Here is a 22,249-nt window from a genome sequence, read left to right on the forward strand (position 1 = left end):
GCACAATAGTCAAAATCCGGCCAAACAATAAAAAATATGTTTTATTATTGGTCGTTCCGTTGTTAATTTGGGCCACCCCTCTGCTCCTAACTCAGCACATTTGTTTTGAAGTTCAACATTGCTGAAAAATCTATGAAGCTGGATTTTCAAATATAAAAGAAGAATCTGGGGTTTGGAATACAATCGATTCTCCATGTCTCGATATGTGACCACTTTTTTCTATATAAGAAGTAGTACCTATATTAGGTTATTCTTGTTCTATATCTCGATCACTCCGTGCATCGATGGTCTCTTCAATATTCAATAGAAACCTCCCAGATCTTTCAATTTTTCAAAGCACCTTGAAGAATTGCGGATAGAATTCCAAACGAATGAGGAGAATAAAAAAAAAATCGGTGAATAATTCAAAGAGATCGTGAATAAGGAGACTTTCAAGATAGTTCTGAAGAGATCTCCACTAAGAAAATCCCAAATAATTCCGAGGAGAATACCAAGGGTGTTCCATTGATCGTGAATAAGGAGACTTTCAAGGAAAGTTAAAAATAATTTTTATTCAGGAAAATTGAATAACACAGCACTGTTTAGAGGCTGTCAATTAACCACGTAGACAGTTTAGGGGGGGGGGGGGGGTAGCAATTATCCACGGCCGTTACAAATTTTAAAAATTTTGTATGGACAATTGTCTACGCAGGGGGAGGTGTGGTGTCAAGCATCCCAAAAAAACTGGTTACGTAGTTAATGAACAGCCCCTTAAAGGATTTCTGATAAAAAAAAATCAAGAAGACATCCCTAGACAATTCAGCGTAGAATAAAAGGGATATTTAGAAAACAATTTGAAGACTGACATATATACATATAGAATTAATACGAATATCAACATTTAAATGAATTTCATTTTACTTAGCGAAGTACTTAGTATTTATGTATGGCAGTGGCATTATGGATAAATCATGTCTTATAACTGCAAGAAGCTTGAATCAGGGAGTTGAGCATCAGTATTAATAGTTTTTTTTTTATAAATATAACACAGCTGTGAATCAGTGCCGGTTGGAATAAAGCTGCTGTCGTCCGGAACTCCGCTATATTAAAGCCCGACAGTAAAAGTATGGACGTCTGTCAAAAGTTGTTCCAATCGAACCGTCAAAATTAAAGAGCCCGAATTTATAAAGCCTGGTTTATTGTTGTTTTACATCAACAGGCTGGATGAAGCCCCAATGATTTAAACCTTATCAACTATGGTAAAAAAATACATTCAAGCATGGTCATAACATAAAAAAAAAACATTAAAAAACGTATATCTTATAGTCAATATGCCGGCGAAAAACAGCAGAAAACTTTCGACGAAGCACATCACGGGAGAGATGAAAGTCGAAAACAGATGCAACTCTGTTGAATGTTCTCTGCAGTCCGCAAATCGCACCGTACGCTCCATAATTTGTGCGACGTAGAGGCAGTCTTAGCATAAGGTTATTACGAAGCGGTCGGGGTTGACCATTCAGGTCAATTTGCCTCAGGATAGCCTTACAATCTGTCCTTCCTTGTAGGAATTTCGGCCACGGTTAGGGCTCTGTTTGTGTCTCTTCTAGTCCGGAGAAGTTCTAGGTCGATAAGTTGACAACGGCTTTCGTAACTTGGTAATCGAAACGGATCATTCCAAGGCAATCTACGCAACGCAAAACGAAGAAAGCGACGTTGAACAGATTCAATTCTCTCGGCACCGTTGTTGTAGTTTGGGTTCCAAACCGCTGAACAATACTCAAGCGTCGATCGAACAAGCGAACAATAGAGAGATTTTAGACAGTAGATATCAGTGAAGTTTTTAGCTATCCTAAAAATGAACCCCAAAGTTCTTGACGCCTTATCAACAACATATGCAATGTGTTGCTTGAATGAAAGCTGCGAATCCAAGATCACACCCAAGTCTTTCACCTGATTCACGCGTTCGATTGTCGAGCCAAGCAGGTCATAGCTAAATATTATCGGTTGTTGTTTTCGTGAGAACGTAATAGCGGAGCATTTGGCTGGGTTCACTACCATTCTGTTTAACCTGCACCAACTAGCGAATACATTCAGTTGACGTTGAAGAAAGTGACAGTCAGCAATGGAGCAGATTCGTAGGAAGATTTTGATGTCATCTGCATATGATAACCGAGGAGCTTCGATGACCAGATGCACGTCGTTCAGGTACAGTATAAAAATTAACGGTCCCATGTGGCTTCCCTGAGGTATACCTGATGTGGCGAAGAAGCTAGCTGATCTGCAATCTCCTATGGCAACTTTAGGTTGCCGACCGGTAAGGTATGATCGAAACCAACTCAGAAGATTACCGTATACACCGAGCCTGCCGAGTTTAGCAATCGCAATAGCATGGTTCAACTTGTCGAATGCTGCGGATAGGTCTGAATAAATAACGTCCGTTTGAACCCGATCCGACATGCTTTCGGTTATATACGATGTGAGACTGGTAGTTGTAGAGCGGCCGACAGTAAACCCATGTTGATCAGCACTCAAATACTGCTTGCAATGGGACAGCAACGGTTCCATAATCACTAGCTCGAATAACTTCGAAACGGCACTTAACGCTGTAATTCCTCGATAGTTATCCACAGCTCGTTTCCTTCCTTTTTTTGGACGGGAAACATGTGCGCAAATTTCCAGCAAGATGGAAATATGCCACCTGAGAGAGACATTCGGAACAGGCGAAGAAGCGGAATTAACAAGCTAGCAATATGTCTCTTCAAAAATACAGATGGTACTCCATCAGGTCCAGGATTGAAGGATGACTTGAGCAGAGTCGCGGCCTTAGAAATCATTTCTGCATTAACATCAATTGCACCCAGCGTTTGATCGTTTACTGGAACGTTCCTAGCAGCCAGGTTAATATGGTCGTCAGTTAGTGTCTCATTAGTGAATACACTGGCAAACTTTTCGGAAAAAAAGGTGGCATATATCCTGATCAGTGGCAGCAACTTCTCCGTTGAATTCCATAGACGATGGGAGGCCGGATCCCTGCGTTGCTCGTTCACGTAGTTCCAAAAGGATTTCGGGTGTAGCTTAAGTTTGCGCTGGATGCTTCGTTGGAAACTTGAAAAGCATTCACGACTGACTCGCTGGTACATGTGATTCAGCCTCACATAATGTAGTTTCAGAGGAAGCGTGCGATACTTCGTAAATCTTCTCAATGCTGCTTTCTTGATTGAGAGGCGACATCTTATTCATTTGACAGGTCTTCTGCTCGATTGGAATGACTTTTCCTATGACTTTGACAGACAATCAGCCTCTTTAGTCAAAATGTACCGCTTTGATCGATTGGAACAGCTTTTTTTCAGTTTTGTGGTGAAAGTCGTCCATACTCTAACTAGAGGTCTTTACGCTATAAGTTTATCCACCCCCTACCAATGTATACTGGAGTCGCTTTTTACGCGGTTTTTTTTACACGATTTTTTTTTTACGCGGTTTTTTTTACGCGTATTTCGGAATTTACACGGTTTTTTTACGCGGATTTCGGAATGTACGCGGTTTTTTTTACGTGGATTTTGGTTTTTTACGCGGATTTCAGAATTTACGCGGTTTATCGTTATACACTAGAGTCGCTTTTTACGCGGTTTTTTACATGGTCTTTTTTTACGCGGTTTTTTACGCGGATTTCGGAATTTACGCGGTTTTTTTTACACGGATTCCGGAATTTACGCGTTTTTTTTACGCGGGACGTATCACCCGCGTAAAAAGCGACTCCAGTTTACAATTATTTTTGTTTTTCTGGTGAAAATCAGTTTAGTTTTATGAGTGTTCCATGATTTATCCATTTTTGTTTATTTATCACATTGCCATTGAAAATACGGCGTTTATATCTTTTCTTGAGATTTCATGTGATAAATTATTTATTTATTTATTTATTATAATCTTAATTCATCTGACTTTTGGTTGTCTTAATGAATAATCTAAGTTTAAAAGGATGCTTAGTCAATCTATACATTCAGGACATTCTTCTGATAAAAACAGTTAACGGTACATTAAAATCGAAGCAAGCATAAGCATTATTAAACGCATTAGCCACGGCGCGGATAGGCTCATTCATCCCATACTGTCGGTTACGAGTCGCAAGATGAACGAAGTTACGTTGTCTCATTACTCTCTCAGGTGCGTAGAAGTAGAGCTGCCGAAGTAGTTGTGGGGAGTCAATTCCACCGATAATAATCTTAGCGGCAAAGACAGCTTGAGCATTACGTCGTCTTGTTTCCAGGGTATCAATCCCAAGCAGGCGGCAGCGGTCCCCGTATGAAGGCAAGTTAGATGCATCACGCCAAGGTAGATGACGTAGCGCGTAACGAACAAACTTCCTTTGTACACTCTCAAACCTTGCAATCCAGCAGGCCTGATAAGGGCACCAAACGACAGCACTGAACTCCAAAATAGAGCGGACCAATGAACAATACAATGCCCGCAGGCACAGCGGGTCACGAAAGTCTTCGGAGATTTTGAATATAAAACCAAGCTGTATGTTGGCTTTGTTCAGGACGTCATTGTAATGGGGCTTGAACGTCAATGCACAGTCAAGAGTAACTCCTAAGTCTCTGACTTGACTAACTCTCTCCAAAATCTGGCCGGAGATGGAATAATCAAATCTGATCGGTTTCTTCTTACGGTAGAAGGATATCACATTGCACTTATTGATGCTAAGCGTCAAGTAGTTACGGGAGCACCAGCTTTGCATATGATCCACAATCTGTTGCAAATCCTCACAATCAGCGATGCTATTGATGATCATGTACATTTTAACGTCGTCGGCGTAGAATAGTCGGCATCCAGGTGGCAGTAGACGAGAAAGCTCATTGATAAACAACGAAAACAAAAGCGGTCCCAGATTACTTCCTTGTGGAACACCGGAGATGTTCGTGAATACTTCAGATTGCGAGGCGCCAATCTTAACGCAGAGCGAGCGGTCTGTGAGATAAGACGTGAACCATGAAATCATGGAGTCAGAAACGCCAAGTTTTTCAAGTTTGCCCAGTAATATGCAGTGGTCAACTCGATCAAAAGCAGCCTTCAGATCAGTGTAAACGGCGTCGACTTGTCCACCAGAATCCATGGTCCGAACGCAAAGTGACACGAATTCAGTCAAGTTTGTCGTAACTGACCGCTTTGGATAGAATCCATGCTGAGCCGTGGAAATGTAGTTTTTGCAGGAACTGAAAAGTGCCTCGTTGATGATAATCTCGAACACTTTGGAACAGCAGCATAACGATGTGATCCCTCTGTAGTTCTGGACATTCCTTTTGTCACCTTTTTTGTGCACTGGGAACATGTACGAAAATTTCCATGCCTCAGGAAATTTGCACTCCTGCAAAGACAAGTTGAACAACTTTGCCAAGGGAGTGAGTAGCGATTCAAAGCACAGCTTTAGGACGGACGAGGGAATCCCATCCGGACCAACAGCATACGAGAGTGTCAACCTTTGAATAGTCAATTCAACAGTATGCTCATCGATTTGGAATGAACGAAAATCAAACGCATCTCTTGGAGTATCGCGGGTTGCTATTCCAACTTGGTTAGGTGATGCCGACATATCATTAAAAGAACTCATGAAATGTTGAGCGAAGAGACGACACTTTTCTCTTTCAGAGCTGGCGGATTGTTCACCGAGATGAACTGATAAAGGCAAACCGACTTCGTTCTTTTTTGAGTTAACAAACGACCAGAAACGCTTTGGGTTCCTGCGAAGGAATGCCTGTGTACGGAGCACATATCGGCGGTACAAGTATCGGTTGTATTTCCTATAATTATTACTGCTACGGTTGAACTCTTGCTTCGTGATGTATGAACGATTTCGGCAGTATCTTCGTAACGCTTTGGCCCTGTACCGTTTCAATCGACGCAGGTGACCATTAGACCATGCGGGCTTCGGCGCAGGTCGTGAAAGAGGAACAAATTCAGCCATGATATCGCAAATAGTTTGCCTGAAGTAATTGACGGCATCGTCAACACAGTCAGCTAATTCTATTGGTCGCCAGTCGACCCTGGAGATAGCAGCACTAAGTTCAGCATAATCAGCTCGTCTAAAATCGAAGGTACGAGAATCGTCGGTGCGCGCCTCAAAAACGACCTGCGGCGGAAGTTGCATCATTACATCCAGAGCAGGGTGGTCAGGATCTAGTGTGGTCAGAGGTTCAACAGCCTCCGAAACAACACATGCTGGAGTTGCAGCTTCGTTCGACAGAACAAGGTCTAGGAAGCGAGCATTTCTGTTCGATATACCATTGAGCTGCGTGAGGCTATGCAGAGAGAAGCCATCGATAAGCGCCGAGCTTGCAGACATCAAAGCAGTTTGAGGCTCAACTTGCATAGACCCATCGTCTGAGTTCCTCCATTGGAGAGCAGGCTGGTTGTAATCTCCAAGCAGTAGAGCAAAATCATTGAATCCCAAGTTAGCAACAATGGCACCGATGGAATCCACGTGGTCTTGTATGCTGCTGCTATCGTTACGACGATCCGGTGGTAGGTATATTACGCCCACGCTGACAACTCGGCTCGGCATAGTCACTCTAACCCACAGTTGCTCCAAACCATCGCTGACGGGTGAAGGGTCGATATAGCTGTTCCAACGGGTAGAAACCGCAATCAAAACACCACCTCCGCGGGTCTTCGCACTATTAGAGCCATTTCTATCAGTGCGATATACAGCAAAGGTGTCCCCGAATAGTTGCGCACTGTATATACGGTCGTCGAGCCAGGTCTCGGTCAGCACTATGACGTCATAATCGCACTCGCTTGCGACAAGAAAGAAGGAATCCACCTTGGTTCGTAGTCCTCGCACGTTTTGGTAGTAGAACCGCATACCATTAACTGCTTCTTCATTGCCAACTAGAGCAGACTCGATGACAGGAGAGAGAGCCAAGGTGGGAGATGGAACGTTGCAACTAGGGCCGCTGGAATTGGAAGACACTTCAGGAAGAGGAAATTCCACATTCGCATGGTACTTGCCTGAAGAAGCAGGCTGGAAGACCCTCTCTCTACATCCAACCACGGGTCCGGGACGACTATGATGAGCGCTGGCAGCGATAGGCAGGACCGGGCTGGAGAGATCGAGGGCTTCCACAGTGCTTTCCATGATGCGTCCCGGTTCGGTGTTTGTTGAGTCAGCAGCTTCGGTGTCTGGAGTCAGTGGGAGACTGGAGTCACGAGAGGTGGGGAAACGTTGCAACGCAAAACGATTGAGTGCTGGTATACGAGAAGCAGAATGACAATACTCGCCTGTGATGGGAACCCGAGGGTTCCCACCGTCCACGGAAAAACGTCCGAATTCTATACCGTTGGTGACTCGGGATCTGCGTCTAAATCGCTTTCCTCGTCCGCATTCGACTTCTTCCGGTTTTTTGGCTCGTCGATGAACTCCCTGAACAGCAAACCAGATGGCCAAGTCGTGGCAAGCAGAGATTGCTGCTTTAAGGAAGGATCTAGTCCAATCTTGAAGGATATGAACGACATATTTTTGATATCCATTCCTCTCGGCACTAGACGAACAACATCGCAAGAGTTAGTCACATTCAGGCATCGCGCGACGATTTTTCGAACGTCGTCCGTTGTGACTAACGGCTGAAAGCCAGACAAATAGAGCCAAAACTTTGGGGGAGCTGGAGTGGGTGTAAGTGATGCAACCGAAAGCCCACTGAGGTCGATCGCATTCGTTCCACGATCAGTTTTAGCAGTGATAACTTGTTTCTGACCGCGATTGGCACCCAACCTAGGCCAGGAAGATGGGTTACGGACAGACAGCGGACGGGTCGACTGGTTCTGAGCCGCTGCAATACTATCCACCTTTTGACTCAGGCTTTCTACCAACGTTGATAACTGCTGAACCTGGTCTGGCAGACTGTGCGACGACAGCTCGTGCGATTTCAATTATGAAAAAGGGTAAAAAATTACGCAAAAAAAGTTTATCCACCCCCAAACCGACACTACGATTAAAGTGTGTTTTACAGAGTTTTAGTGTGTATTCTGCAACTTTGTCGAATGTAAACATTGTGTCTAGATGTCATTTAGTGCTCTTGAAGTTTTCGTGCTCAAAATTTCAGTTTCGTGTTCAAAATTGGAAGTTATTTGTTGAAAAATGCCCAAAAAAGCACAAATTTCAAACAGTATCCTAAATTTGATTATTGAACATCACAAAACTGGCAAAAGCTACCGTGATATTGCCGATAATGTCCAGCTTCACAAAGATACGGTTGCTAGAATTCTGCAGATGCACAAAAAGCGTGGTTCTATCTCACCAGCTAAGCGATCGGGGCGTCCTTCAAAGACAACTGGCCGAATTGACAGAGCTATCGTGAAGAAGGCGGAGCTGGACCGGGGACTATCAGCTCCGAAAATTGCGAAACAGATTGAAAGCGAGTTTTCCAGTCAACTGACATCACAATCCGTACGAAATCGTCTTCATAAGAAAGGTCTTAAGGGCAGAGTAGCTCTTAAGAAGCCATGGTTGTCCGCAAAAAAATATAAAAAAAAAGATTGAAGTTTGCCCAGGACCACATTTTATGGACAAGTGATGAGTGGAATAAGGTGATCTGGTCAGACGAGACGAAAGTAATGCTATTTGGGTCTGATGGTATCAATGGTCTATTTCTATTTCCACAATTCCACTACACAGTTTTTAGTATTCCGCTTTTTTATTATTACTTAAAATTTCAATTTAATTTTTCACGCAAAAAAAAATACGTCAGCATGGCCTACTTCGATCTTATCTGCTTAGCGAAGTACTTGGGCGCTTGGGCTGTGTGGTGAATTTACGTTTCAAAAATAAATCAAAATGCTTGAAAATTCTTCGCTTGTTGATTCCTTATCTACCTATCAGAAATAAGTCTGGTAGATTAGAAGGTTGATTTGAAAATTTAACACTTCTAAAATGAATTAAAATGATCAAAAATCTATCTATAGAGATTGCTGACGTTCATGGTACGCATACTACCTACGTCGCCTATACGTATCCGCAAAATGTTTTCATCAGGAAAAAATTATAGCGGAAAATTATCCCGATGACAACAAATCACTGATACAATCACATTTTAGTAATCTCTATTGATTATCAGTCGATTTTCGAGAAGTTTCCTTGATTCCTCGTCTGTCAGAAATAAGCAGGGTTATTTAAAAAAGTAAAAAAGTTCCATCTGTTAAATTTAATTTTACCAAATGGAATGTGTGTGTGTGTCAAGGGGTAAGTCAATCAGCTGAAATTAGATTCGGCACAGCTTGGACACATCCATCGGTACACCTTCGGCACATCTTCGGCACAATCTCTTGGATTGTTGTAAACAAAATGGAAGCACTGCTGAACAACTGTCATTGAAGTTGTTCACAGCATTACGTGCTGTTTAACTGTATATTCAGGAATATCCTCTAATTGAATATACCAGAGGAACTCAGACCAGCAGTTCACTTATAGATAATTCGAGAGAAAGAGGCAGTTAATCAGACCCCATTAGTAATTTTTATTCAAATAATGCTGCAACTTACACAAAACAAACTAAAGAAGTCTGAATCATCCTCTATAGTCTGTCTCCGACAATGCTCCCCACCGGTTCCAACCCTTTCCCGAGAGGGACGACTCTATCTACGATGCAGGAAATATTGTGCTTTGCTGTGACTAGCTGCGCTTACGCTGAGTAGATAGAAAGAAGATTTATCACGATTTTGAAGATTTCCTGCAAAAAGATGATGCGCGATGCAAGTAGATGCGAAAAATGAAAGAAGATTTTTCGAAGAATTATTCGCTAGTGTGAGATTTTTTGAGCATCTAGAATTAAGATTTAGATGTGTCGCCCCCTCACTCTTTCCGGCCGCTGATAGACCGATGCTTTGCACATCACGAAAAGCTAGGTTTCTGGTCTTAATTTGAGGGCATTATAAAACCCTAAAACACAGGACTTTTATTATCCTATGATCACAAAATACCAAAATTTCGCACATCCACCACTTCCCGCGTCATCCTCCATCCGATCTATCCTTGCGATTTCAAACCAAAACAATCAAGGTGTCAGAAATACCGGGTTGCCGGAATGGGTATTTTACAAAAAAAAAACGCAGCTTACTCTATGCCCGGCACAATCGGTTCACCTGCGGAACACTGACAAAAAAGATGACCCAAGATTAGTGTGTGGAGTGACCTACCCCTTGAATTGAACGCATTTTTAAAAAGACGGTCAACTGTAATTTTTTGGAAGTTATTTGTGGGAAAAATAAAAGCAAAATTACAGAAAGTATTTTTTAAACCTGAAAGTATGAATTTCTATAACTTTTATAATGGAACATCTTATGATTTCAAAGCCCTAGAATGTATTGAGTAACCAGAGATTAAGGTCACTAGGCCAAATGTTATCTGGATGAATAGGTTATAAGACAGAATTGTGAAAAATAAAAGATTTAATTAAAAAAATGATTCAGTTTCCGGGAAATGGTACTTTCCGGAAAATGGTTTGCCGGGAAATGACGTACAATCGAGTTATTTGCATTTATTCGTTTAATTGTAGTGTCCCTCACAATCCAGGAGACGTCGAGCATCAAAATCAAGAACCTTTAAGGCACAACATGTTGATGTATTAGTATTGAAGAACACCTAAAATCAAAAAAAAAAACATGTTCCTGATGCGATTATTAAAAATTGTTTATTAAATTTGATTTGAAAATAGCAGTAGTATCCAATTTTTATCTCCATCGCGAAAATATGTATGTATATATTTGCCCTACCACACTGCCATAAAACCAGTGTTGGAAATGTTCGCGATATTTCACGAAGTTCACCAAGGGAAAAGTTCGCGATTCATAGTGAGTTTTCGCGAACTTTTCCATCACTGCATAGCCAGGTAACAATTTGATGCTTAACAAGTGTTGATTAATCGATTTCAATTCAGCCTTAGATTGAATAAATGCTGTACATAGGCCACGTTAACCTTTGTCCAGCTTTTAAACATCTAAATCTGGTGATTTTAATCAGCCGAAAGCTTAACAGTAATATACATTATAAGCTTTTTAAGGCATTGCATAACAGTCTTTTCCAACCCTTGTTCAGCCTTCTAGTTTTATTTTAAAAATAATAATGGAAGACCGCTTCATATCTGCTTTAACTTGTTGCTGACTAATTGGATTAACATATTTATATTGTTAATATAAGTCTAAACATTACCTTTGCATTTCGGGATTCGAACCAGTAGTCGCTGATTCATAGGCGTCAATCATACCTACTGGGCCATTTAGGCATATGTGTGGTAAAAGGTATGATCATTAACTTGAAGCACGTCAAATTTAAGTTCAATAACAGCATCCGGAAGAGTTTTATACAGCAATGCAGAATTGTACCTAAGCAACAACTGGTAACAGTTAAACATTCCTCTCATTTTCAAGTGCACTTAACACAATGTGGACACAAGCAGGCATGGAAAATCATTTACATTCATTTCATGCATTTATTTTATTTCCTCTATCTTTTTACATCGACAGAATTCCGTAAAATGATGTTTGTGGTTTTTGTAGAGTTTGATATTAGCTCAAACTTTTGTCAATGACTCAAATCTGTACCTCTCATGCATGACGAATTAGAGCGGACAGAGCTTGTTATTATTTTTCAGTGAATGAACTTTACATGATGGGTTCTGTTTGCACTGGTTAAACAATTGTTTGCAAAAGTTGTAGCTAATATTAAAACCTACAAGAGCTTCATACACCATTCTACGTAATTTGGTTGATGAAATAAGTTAGAGGCAAACAAATCGCATGCTTGTGTCCAGCATGGCAAATCACTTACATTCATTTCGTGCATTCATGTACATTCACATGAATGCACGAAATGAATGTAACTGATTTGCCATGCCCGGACACAAGCACGCGATTTGTTTTGATGGTCATTTGGATGCTATTATTGCCATAATTGAGTAATATTTTTTGGAATGAGGTCTGAAAATTCAGTGCAATATAAAGTGGCGAACAGTCAAAACACAGAAGTACAAATGTTAAAACTTCCGACGTCCTCGCAGACCACTTCTACCTGTATCTATTCTTAAAAATCTCCTTTTCCTTGTCTCTACTGCTGCCACTGCCTTTAATTAGAAAGGTAGGCAGTGAATTTAGCAGAACTAAAATGCCGGACATGCAACGAGTGACACAGACACTGACGACATTTAACAAATCAAGCTATCAAAATATGTGTAACGCATTGCTGATTTGTGGAGTTGTGTTAAGCTTATATAAGGCTTGTTCAATCTTTGGATCAGCTAACCCATTGAGGTTGGATTATTGGGATACAATTCGCTTCATGCACTATTAATCAACTATATATTCAGCCTGATGTTAATCACCTTTGTACACCTTAAATCAACCAATAATCAGCTTCTGTTCTCAATGTTCAGCTTGAATTGTTACTTGGGTAAACCCATTTAAGTTATGGCGAGCGTAAAATTTTGGATAGTTCTTCGTGCATACGCTAGGTAGCACCTTACTAGCAAAGAAGGCATGTCTCCTGTGATTAATATGGGGAAAATGTTCACATGACCATCTTGATAATCGGATATCTTTGGTTCATTTTTGAGTTGAGACATAAAAGCAGGTATAGACAACGATACCAAAATAGGACACCAACCTTTTGAATATCTATTCAAAAGGCTTGCTGTGGTAACCGTCTATTTTGAAAGCTTTGTCTCTAAGAGCTCAACCGTTCAATAATATACTTAATTACCAGCACTTCAAACAGTTTCTCACTTATGTAAACTCAGCCAATCAAGTAAAGCAAGCCGTTATGAATATAAATTGACATTAATTACTTCAATCACCTCTGTTCATACACTTTGATTAAAATCACCTGGCTTAACCCACCCCTTACGAATAATTATCTTTTTTGTTTCCTCTTCTCACCTCACCGTAGATCGGATTCAGTGACCTGGAACCCGCACAAGTTGCTTGCCGCTCCGCAGCAATGTTCGACCTTCCTGACTCGCCACGAGGGCATCTTGTCCGAGTGCCACTCGACGAACGCGACCTATCTGTTCCAGAAGGATAAGTTCTACGACACCCAGTACGATACCGGCGATAAGCACATCCAGTGCGGCCGCCGAGCCGACGTGCTCAAGTTTTGGTTCATGTGGCGCGCCAAGGGCACCTCCGGATTGGAACAACACATCGACAAGGTATTCGAGATTGCCGAATACTTCACCAACAGTATTAAAGCCCGGGATGGGTTCGAGATGGTTGTGGAGAATCCCGAGTGCACCAACGTGTGCTTCTGGTACGTGCCACCAGGTCTGCGGAATGTTTCCCGGGATAGTGCCGAGTTTGCCGAGCGACTGCACAAGGTTGCCCCCAAGGTCAAGGAACGGATGATGCGCGAGGGATCGATGATGATCACATACCAACCGATCCACGATAAACCCAATTTCTTCCGATTGGTGCTGCAGAACTCGGCCCTGGACAAGTCGGACATGAACTACATTATCGATGAAATCGAACGACTCGCCGTTGATTTGTAATTGGGAAATCCACGGCTGACAAGAGCGGAAACTTTTTTCGTTTCCATCTTGCTAATATGTGTAGGGAGTTTTGTTGAATTTTTATAAAACATAACTTATAATCTTTGTGAAATAATGAAAAAAAAAACTTGTATTTATTGGATGCATTGTTTTGTTAGTAGGAAGCGTGCACGTGTGTTGGCAGAACTGTGCGTGATATCAGTCGAATGTGGAAGAAAAATGAATCGCAAAGATATGTGATTGTACTAATGTATAGGCATCGGAAGCAAAACAGTAACTTTAACATAAGCACAATGGTTTATCAGTATATAAGGATGTACAAAATGACAAATAAATGGCTTTACTGATGTATTGTATTCCAAAGCATTTTTTTTTATTGAAACGAAAATATTAACCATTGTTTAAGTGCTGTATCAGTGTACTGGTTTACTACAGTAAATTTGAAAATTTAACTTTTTTTATCGGCAACCACCACAATACAAACTAAACTGTAGCGAGGCAAAAACGTCGCGACATTTCTAAACTGTTTTTTGCCAGCTACGCTACATTTTCGCACACAACATGTGACAACTTATCACTCACGGTGAAGTTTTTTTTTTTTTTAATTCTTTATTAAAGAGATTTTTAGCCTTAGGCTAGTTCATCTCTAACTCACGGTGAAGTGATTCCCATTTGATTTAAACGGCAATCAGTTCACCGTGAGTGACAAGTGGTCACTTCACTTCGTTTTCACCGTGAAGTGACACTCGTAGTAAGGGCCTATAATAATTATTTTTTTTTTTTCAGATTCTCAGAACGATTTCGACCCCACATTTAAAATTACAGGACACGGGAATTGAATGTTGTGACGATGAAAAAATCATTGAAAAATATGTAGTTTTTTTTTTTCCTTTATTATAGAGATTTTTAGCCATAGGCTAGTTCATCTCTTAGCCAAAAATATGTAGTATATTATTGATCAAGGCATGACACTTTGATCTTCCAAGCAATTCAATAAATATGAAGAGATAAATTCAATGGCTTCATTGTATTTTATCCTTAACGATGAAAACTAATACTTTATGAACTAAAATTACATTAAATCCGCTATAAGCATTGCTTAGGTTGTGAACCATTTGCCGAGTTAAATTTAACTCGTGGTTAAAAGTGACATTTCGAAAGTTATTCTCTATGTTCGAAAATCCCTGTGCTGTCGATCGACCGGTTTTCAAGAAGAACTCAGCCACAGTTGTCAAAATTTAATTTCTTGTCTGACAGAAGTAACCACGCTCCGATAGAAGGGTTAATCGATAACTTTCCATCTGTCAAATTTTAACCAAAATTTAAAATAATCCACCAAATGGTTCAGAGCCTTAGGCTGTGTTCCATTTGGTGAATATTCACTTAAATTTGACAGATGGAAAATTTTCAAATAAACCTGCTATTGTACCAGACTTATTTCTGACAGACCAGGAATGAATTTTGACAAACACCTTCTCGAAAATAGGAAGATCAACAACAGAGGGATTTTCGAACATCTTAATTTATTAACGAACTGTCAAATTTAAAAGAAGCCTTACTAAGGCTGTGTTCCATTTGGTGAATTTTCACTTACATTTGTCAGATGGGAAATTTCCAAATAAACCAGCTGGAATAGCAAACTTATTTCTGAGAGACAAGGAATCATTTTTGACAGACAGGGATTCTCGAACATTTTAATTTATTCTCGAAGTGTCAATCTATGTATCTAGATAGAGCTGGAATTAGGGCGTACTTTCAACATACTTTTCAATTTTAATGTATGATAATTAACTTTAATCGAGTTCCTTTTCAAAGAGCATTGATAGCTAAGACTGTAATCTTTCATTTGGTATGTTGAAATCAGAAAACCACATTAAGATTAAAAAAATATAGCTAACCAAAGTTGGCAATACAAAAAAACATAAAATGTTGAATAACTCACTTAGCAGTCATTTCCGACCCTATGTATCATGCGGATTTTTTCATAACTTTAGGAGCCCTATCTACCCTAACAATATGTAAAACCCGGAACCAAACACCCTGTATATAGATAAATTTCTGTCTGTCTGTCTGACCCTTATAGACTCCGAAACTACTGAACCGATCGCCGTGAAAATTGGTATGCGGGGGTTTTTGAGACCGGGAACCAAATTTGGCATGTGGAGGTATAAGGAGATGTTTATAGGTGGTCTTAGATAAGAGGTTTGCTGAAGCCACCACTATTGGTGGTGTCAGCACTGTAACCTACAGTGTTTATGCTATCCCGACCAACCATTTCGTTAATTTTCTTTAATTTTCTATACATCGATCTTCAAAGCCATTCATAAGAAAAATCGATAGCGATCGTCACCATTTCATGAATACTTGTAAAGATACTAAAAGTCTAATCGTGAATCGTTTATAAAGATCTTTCTCAAAATATTGCTACCAATCGTTATCAATGTTAGAATATCGATTGTTTTGCCAGATCAAAATATCGATTTCTGTTGTAAAATCAAAATATCGATACACAACTGCTGATTTTATTTGGGATTTTTTATGTGCATAATTTCTAGTTTCAATCCCATGCCATCTGGGGTGTACTGATTTCGTTGTTGGTTGCTAATCCTCGGGTCCACGGCTGCTGTTGATGAGCTTATCAACGACAGGCAAACACACTGGTGTATTGAAATTTCCGTCAACCTTTTCATACATGAATTCAATATTTATTTATCATAACCATCAACCAGTCAGCCATGTAGGTGTAATAGAGGTCAAAAAGGTATCAATTTTCCTCATTGGGTTCCAATTGCCTAGAATCCCACCACGCATGCTATCACGGGTTATTAAATATTTATATAGACGTAAACTTGAAGAACTACAATGGTAAACATTTGCTGCGTCGCGGCCATCGGTCTTCTCGTTCATTTACCGGCAGATTGCTTCTTCCGATGAAATGCCGAATATGTCGATAAATAATAATGTAAACATTGCCATCTGTCACCTGGTGTGTCAAACTCTCTTTAACCTGCGATGCAAATCGATAACAAGGAGATTATAAATGTGCTTCGATGGCAATCTTTGTTGTTCTTTGTCAAAGTTCAAAGCTACGATGATATCAGTATTTAAATATTTATTGATGAATATTTGTAAAGAATACTAAAGTCCATGTGACATATCGAAATTAAAAGAAATTTAGTATGGCACCTCCATAGATTACTATCATATGACCGATGAAGAAATAATCTTAAATGTAAAGGGTTATACGGTCAAAATTTGGTCAATATCAACTTGACGTATTTCTTTCAATTTTGCATTTAAAAAACCTGAACACCCCTCATTTTGAAGGTGTGTGTGTGTAGAATGTTGCTCCTATTTTGATTTTGGAATTCACTCTTCAGTTGTCAAAATGCCGTCCAAGCAAGAAGAGCAGCGTATCAAAATTTTGCTCGCGCATCGCGAAAATCCGAGCTACTCGCACGCAAAGTTGGCAAAATCGCTAAAAGTTGCCAAATCAACCGTTACAAATGTAATTAAAGTGTTTGGGGAACGTTTGTCGACAGCCAGGAAGTCTGGATCGGGGGGAAATCGAAAACCGGAAGCCGCTGAGACGACAAAGAGAGTTGCCGGTAGTTTCAAGCGAAACCCTAACCTCTCTCTCCGAGATGCCGCAAATAAGCTGGGTGTATCGTCTACAACCGTGCATCGAGCCAAAAAACGAGCCGGACTATCGACTTACAAGAAGGTAGTGACTCCAAATCGCGATGATAAACAAAATACGACGGCCAAAGCGCGATCCCGGAGGCTGTACACGACGATGCTGACGAAGTTTGACTGCGTGGTAATGGACGACGAAACCTACGTCAAAGCCGACTACAAGCAGCTTCCGGGACAGGAGTTTTATACGGCAAAAGGAAGGGGAAAGGTAGCAGATGTTTTCAAGCACATGAAACTGTCAAAGTTCGCATCGTAGTATCGATAAATAAAGATTTTTAAATGTGTACATCGAAATCATAGAAAATTTAAATTAAAGAATTGCAGACATAAATCCTTATTTCTGTATAAAGAACATTGAAGAAGTTTCACGAACGGTTGGTCGGGATGTTTATATGTGCATTGACGACACGTAGCGGCAGGAGGGACATAGTGAACAGGTGGGGCATAGTGAGAATTCCGCACTTTGGCTCTGGATCTCCAGCTGCATGAAACAAATCAACTGGTAGTAGGTACAATATCATTATGATATTGATCCTACCACCAACCAATTTGTTCCGAACGGCCGGAAGACCAAGCTAGGGCATGGGATGCTCACTATGCCCCACCTGTTCACTATGCCCCTCTTATCCCTATGCGTTAAAAAATCTCATATGAATAGTCATTAATGAAACTTTAATTTTCCATAATTAGCTTGCCTAATTTAAAAATAATACATTAAATATTTAATTCCTACCAGAACGCGCTTGTTGAACATTTATCATGATTATTTTGCCGCGCAATAAATCAAACATCTATGTAAACGGAGCATAATTTATCAATGTTTGCATCAGCAGTCTTAGATTGGCAGAGCTAGTTTAAGATAAAATTCCCCAAATGGAACACAGCCTAATAACAACAATCAATCCGAAACTAACGATTTTAAATTGGCTCACTACTTGACTAGCCTATTGGTCCCAAGCAAACGATTAACGTAGTCCATTCTAGTCGAAATTCTAGTACTACGCAATGTTTGTTTTGATTCGCTATATACGCTATTCGGTTGACAGAAGAAATGAGGGGTTATTGGTTTTTCCTATGTTTCGAGGGGTTAATCGATTAGCTTGGGACCGAAGAGAGTACCAGAGCTGAGCTGAAAAGTTGAGCACGTTATTTCGGAACCTTCTAGTCTTAGAGTTACCTCTATGCTAATAAGGCCTGTGATCGAAAAAAATGCACCAGACAAAAGTGTTCGCCAAAAATTTATTTTAAGTCGAATTTTCTTGAAAATTTCCGGGAATGACCTAATACATATGGATTATGTTTCGGCATAATTACTTTATTCAATTTCCTTTCCATCGCTGAAAGCCCGCACCTTTCCCTTAAGACCCTTCATTACATTTTGTGCAATGGTGGAGCCGACCTTTTTGGTCACTTTCATCCATTCTTTCTTCAACTCCAGCTTGGACGATATTCGAACTTTGGCCTTCATTATGGCCAAAAATCTTTCCACCGGACGAATCTCTGGTGAATTTGGGGGGTTGGCGGTTTTTGGTACAAAAACAACGTTATTGTCTCTGTACCAATCCAACGTCGATCGCGCGTAATGGCATGATGTCAGGTCCGGCCAAAATAATGTCTCGCCTCCGTGGGACCGCAGAAAGGGCAACAGACGCTTCTGGAGGCACTCGTTGCGGTAAATTTCGCTGTTGATGGTACCCATTGTGATGTACGGTTTACTCAGTTTACCGCATTGGTAATGGCCTGCTAGAGCAAGTATTTTTTTGGTGAATTTGTCCACTTTCTTCTTCCTTATGTCTTCCGGAACATCAAACCGTAATTTGGTAACTTAGAACTCCAGTCCCGGCATCTGCTTTGCGTCTGCCTTGATGTAGGTTTCGTCATCCATAACCACACACATCGGTTTCGTTAACCACTCTCGATACAGCTTCCTTGCGCGGGATTTGGCCGCCGTGTTTTGTTGATCACGCCGGTTCGGTGCCTTCCGAACCTTGAATACGCTTGAAATAATCCAAAACCTTCCGGGCCTTCACAGGGTCAGCTGTCTTCGATTTTCTTCCACTTCCAGACCACTGCTCGGTCGTCTGGGATTCCTTAAACGGTTTTACCATCCGAGACACAGTTGTATGGGTGATTCCCAGTTGTCTTCCAATCCATCTCATGGTCGCAGTCGGATTTTCCATGACGGCGCGCAAAATTCTCCGGCGATTTTCTTCTTGATTCGATTTTCATCAATTTTTACCCACGGATAAAAAACTTATACACGGATAAAAATTGTGCTTTTTTTTCGAGTACAAGCCTTAGTACGTTCAGGCTACAGAGTTATAATATGTTATAACGGTTGTCAAATAGTTGCAACACAGAAACCACCCTCAAGATAGCGCTATAACATGTTATAACCATAGAGGTAACTCTAATAGTACGTTCAGACTACAGAGTTATTTTTTTTCCATTGTTTGTTTTTTCCGTCGATCTTGTTTTCCGTGCTGAGCACCAATGCTACCGACGTGCCAGGAAGGCAGCTCCCACACCTGAACCCTACCTATCGACCCATCAACTCATGAACCGGGGACCAACGGCTTTACTTCCCATCCGAAGGAAGGCGTGATCAGAGATGTTATGCCTCAGAACATCCCGGCGGCGCCGACTGGGATTGAACCCAGGCCTGCTGGGGTGAGAGGTAATCACGCTTACCACTACACCATCGGCGCCGTTACTACAGAGTTATAACAACAATCAATACGAAACTAACGATTTTAAATTGACTCACTACTTGACCAGCCTATTGGTCCCAAGCAAATCGACTAACATACCCCATTCTAGTATAAACTCCAGTACTACACTATGTTTGTTTTGATTCGCTATGAAAGATTGACGGATAAAATGAGGGGCTCGTGGATTTTCCTATGTTTCGAGGGGTGCATCGATTAGCATGGGACCGAAGATAGTACCAGAGCTGAGCCAAAAAGTTGAACACGTTTCATCGGAACTTTCTGGTCTTAGAGTTACCTCTATGGTTATAACATGTTATAGCGTTATCTTGATGGTGGTTTCTGTGTTGCAATTAGTTGACAACCGTTAAAACATGTTATAACTCTCCAGTCTGGACAGCGTTTAAGACTAGAAGCTCCCGAAATAACGTGCTCAACTTTTTGGCTCAGCTCTGGTACTCTCTTCGGTCCCAAGCTAATCGATTCACCCCTCGAAACATAGGAAAAACCAATAACCCCTCATTTTATCTGTCAAACTTTCATAGCGAATCAAAACAAACATTGCGTAGTACTAGAATTTCGACTAGAATGGGGTACGAAAATCGTTTGCTTGGGACCAATAGGCTAGTCAAATCACAAATGAAGTGACAGACGGAGCGGCTCGAAAACTTTGCTGACTAACCTGCTATTGCAATTTTTCAGTGTACCACATGGCAACACCACTACTACTGGATTGTACCACATGGCAACACCACTACTACTGGATTGTACCACATGGCAACACTACTACTGGATTGAACTAGCATTTTCACCAAATGTACTAGAATGTTTTGGTTCTATCTCTTTCACTCTACTCAAAAACTGAAATGCATAAAAAAATTACAAAATGATAAACTCTTTGCACACTGTCAAAGAATCATTGTACACAAAATCAACTTTCTGCAAAACCAAAACAAAAATACTATCCCATCTGGTGGATGATGGCACAAGCTTCTAAGAAAATTCTATTACAGCGAACCACATTATTTTAATTGATTTCTTCGCCAGTTAGTCGTCTGTTACTTCGTTTGTGGTCAAATAGTGAGCCAATTTAAAATCGTTAGTTTCCTATTGATTGTTGTTATAACTCTGTAGTCTGAACGTACTATAAAGTTATTATATTACTATATATATTACGCGAGAAAATGACCTTACAAGGTTTGTTTACAAAATAAAGTTGAGGCCATTTCAATTGTTGGTCCTGATATGGTCTTTTTCCCCATAAGAGAGTGACCCTCTTGCCCCGTAGCATTTTTAGAGCAGGTACAACATGACATTTTGAAAAAAAATCATTATCATTTTTTGATGTGGTTTAATTTTAATTTTCTTGATGGTTAGAAAGAACCGGAACAGCAAAGTTTAAAAGTAGAATGGATTTTATTTAACGACTAGCTTGAGTGGAGTCTTGAACAGGAATAAATAGTTTTTCACCGTTGTTTATTTAAGAAAACTTAGGTTGCTAGGGGTGACGTTCGGTCTCCAAGGAGGTGATCAGCACACTGCGTTACCGATTTACTCCAACAAATTTCAATAATGGTACATGGAGACAAGGTTATAAACTAACAATTCGCTTCACAAACTTCTATAAAAATTCACGGAATCGCATATAAAAACAAGCTATCGTTTGGGTGACCTTCTTGCCCCTAGTTCCCCTATAGTCATTTTCTTCTTCTTCAGGTTCGCTCACCACCCGGAATGAACGCTCAGTGCGGTTAGTAATATCAAATAGTGTTCCATGCAAACGAAAATGAGATACAACCATATATTAGTTTTTTAAAGTAATAGTTCCATCTGAATACCCAAATAACCATATCGTATCTCAGTGACATTGTCTCACTCTGAATCTACATTTAAAATTATTTTGTGATTATATGGTTGCTAGGGTACTCACATAAAATGTTGTGCAAGTACCACAAGTTCAACAACTATGGACAGCTCAATGCTATTGAATCAGCGAACACCAACATGATTATTAGACTGATGCAAAATTTGAAATTTTCACTCCACAGTGCTCAAACGGTTCCAAATTGGGCCCTGATTACCCTCCCAAAATTTGAACTCATTTAGTGAGAAATTGACTTGGCACAAACCATTTGAAGTTTATATGGGAATTACTATGGAGAAACCATAATTTCGGTTCATATCGATCTCAAAATTCACCAGTTCATTCTACTTTAAAAAATGATAGCTGCTTGTTAAAAATTGTTGAAGACCACTTTTCGGTAAAAATATTAAGGATTCATGTCACTGATTATGCTCAATCAATTGTTCAGCAGGCAACATTGGTGTTTATGGCGCGTA

The 22,249-nt window shown here is 40.4% G+C and overlaps 1 protein-coding gene across 1 annotated transcript in view; it reads left to right on the forward strand.

Annotated features, from left to right (window-relative positions):
- Positions 1 to 13,861, forward strand: part of black (glutamate decarboxylase-like protein black) — a 49,280-nt gene extending 35,419 nt beyond the window's left edge. Inside the window, exon 4 of the mRNA XM_065234031.1 lies at positions 12,905 to 13,861. Coding sequence (XP_065090103.1) covers positions 12,905 to 13,505 — 601 coding nt within the window. The 3' untranslated portion in view covers positions 13,506 to 13,861. The remainder of the gene's footprint in view (positions 1 to 12,904) is intronic.
- Positions 13,862 to 22,249: the final 8,388 nt, after the last annotated feature.

This window comes from Ochlerotatus camptorhynchus, unplaced genomic scaffold (genome assembly GCF_037179485.1).
Source record: "Ochlerotatus camptorhynchus isolate MF236.1 unplaced genomic scaffold, CSIRO-AGI_Acam_v1.1 ptg000037l, whole genome shotgun sequence".
In the NCBI taxonomy this organism is placed as follows: domain Eukaryota; kingdom Metazoa; phylum Arthropoda; class Insecta; order Diptera; family Culicidae; genus Ochlerotatus; species Ochlerotatus camptorhynchus.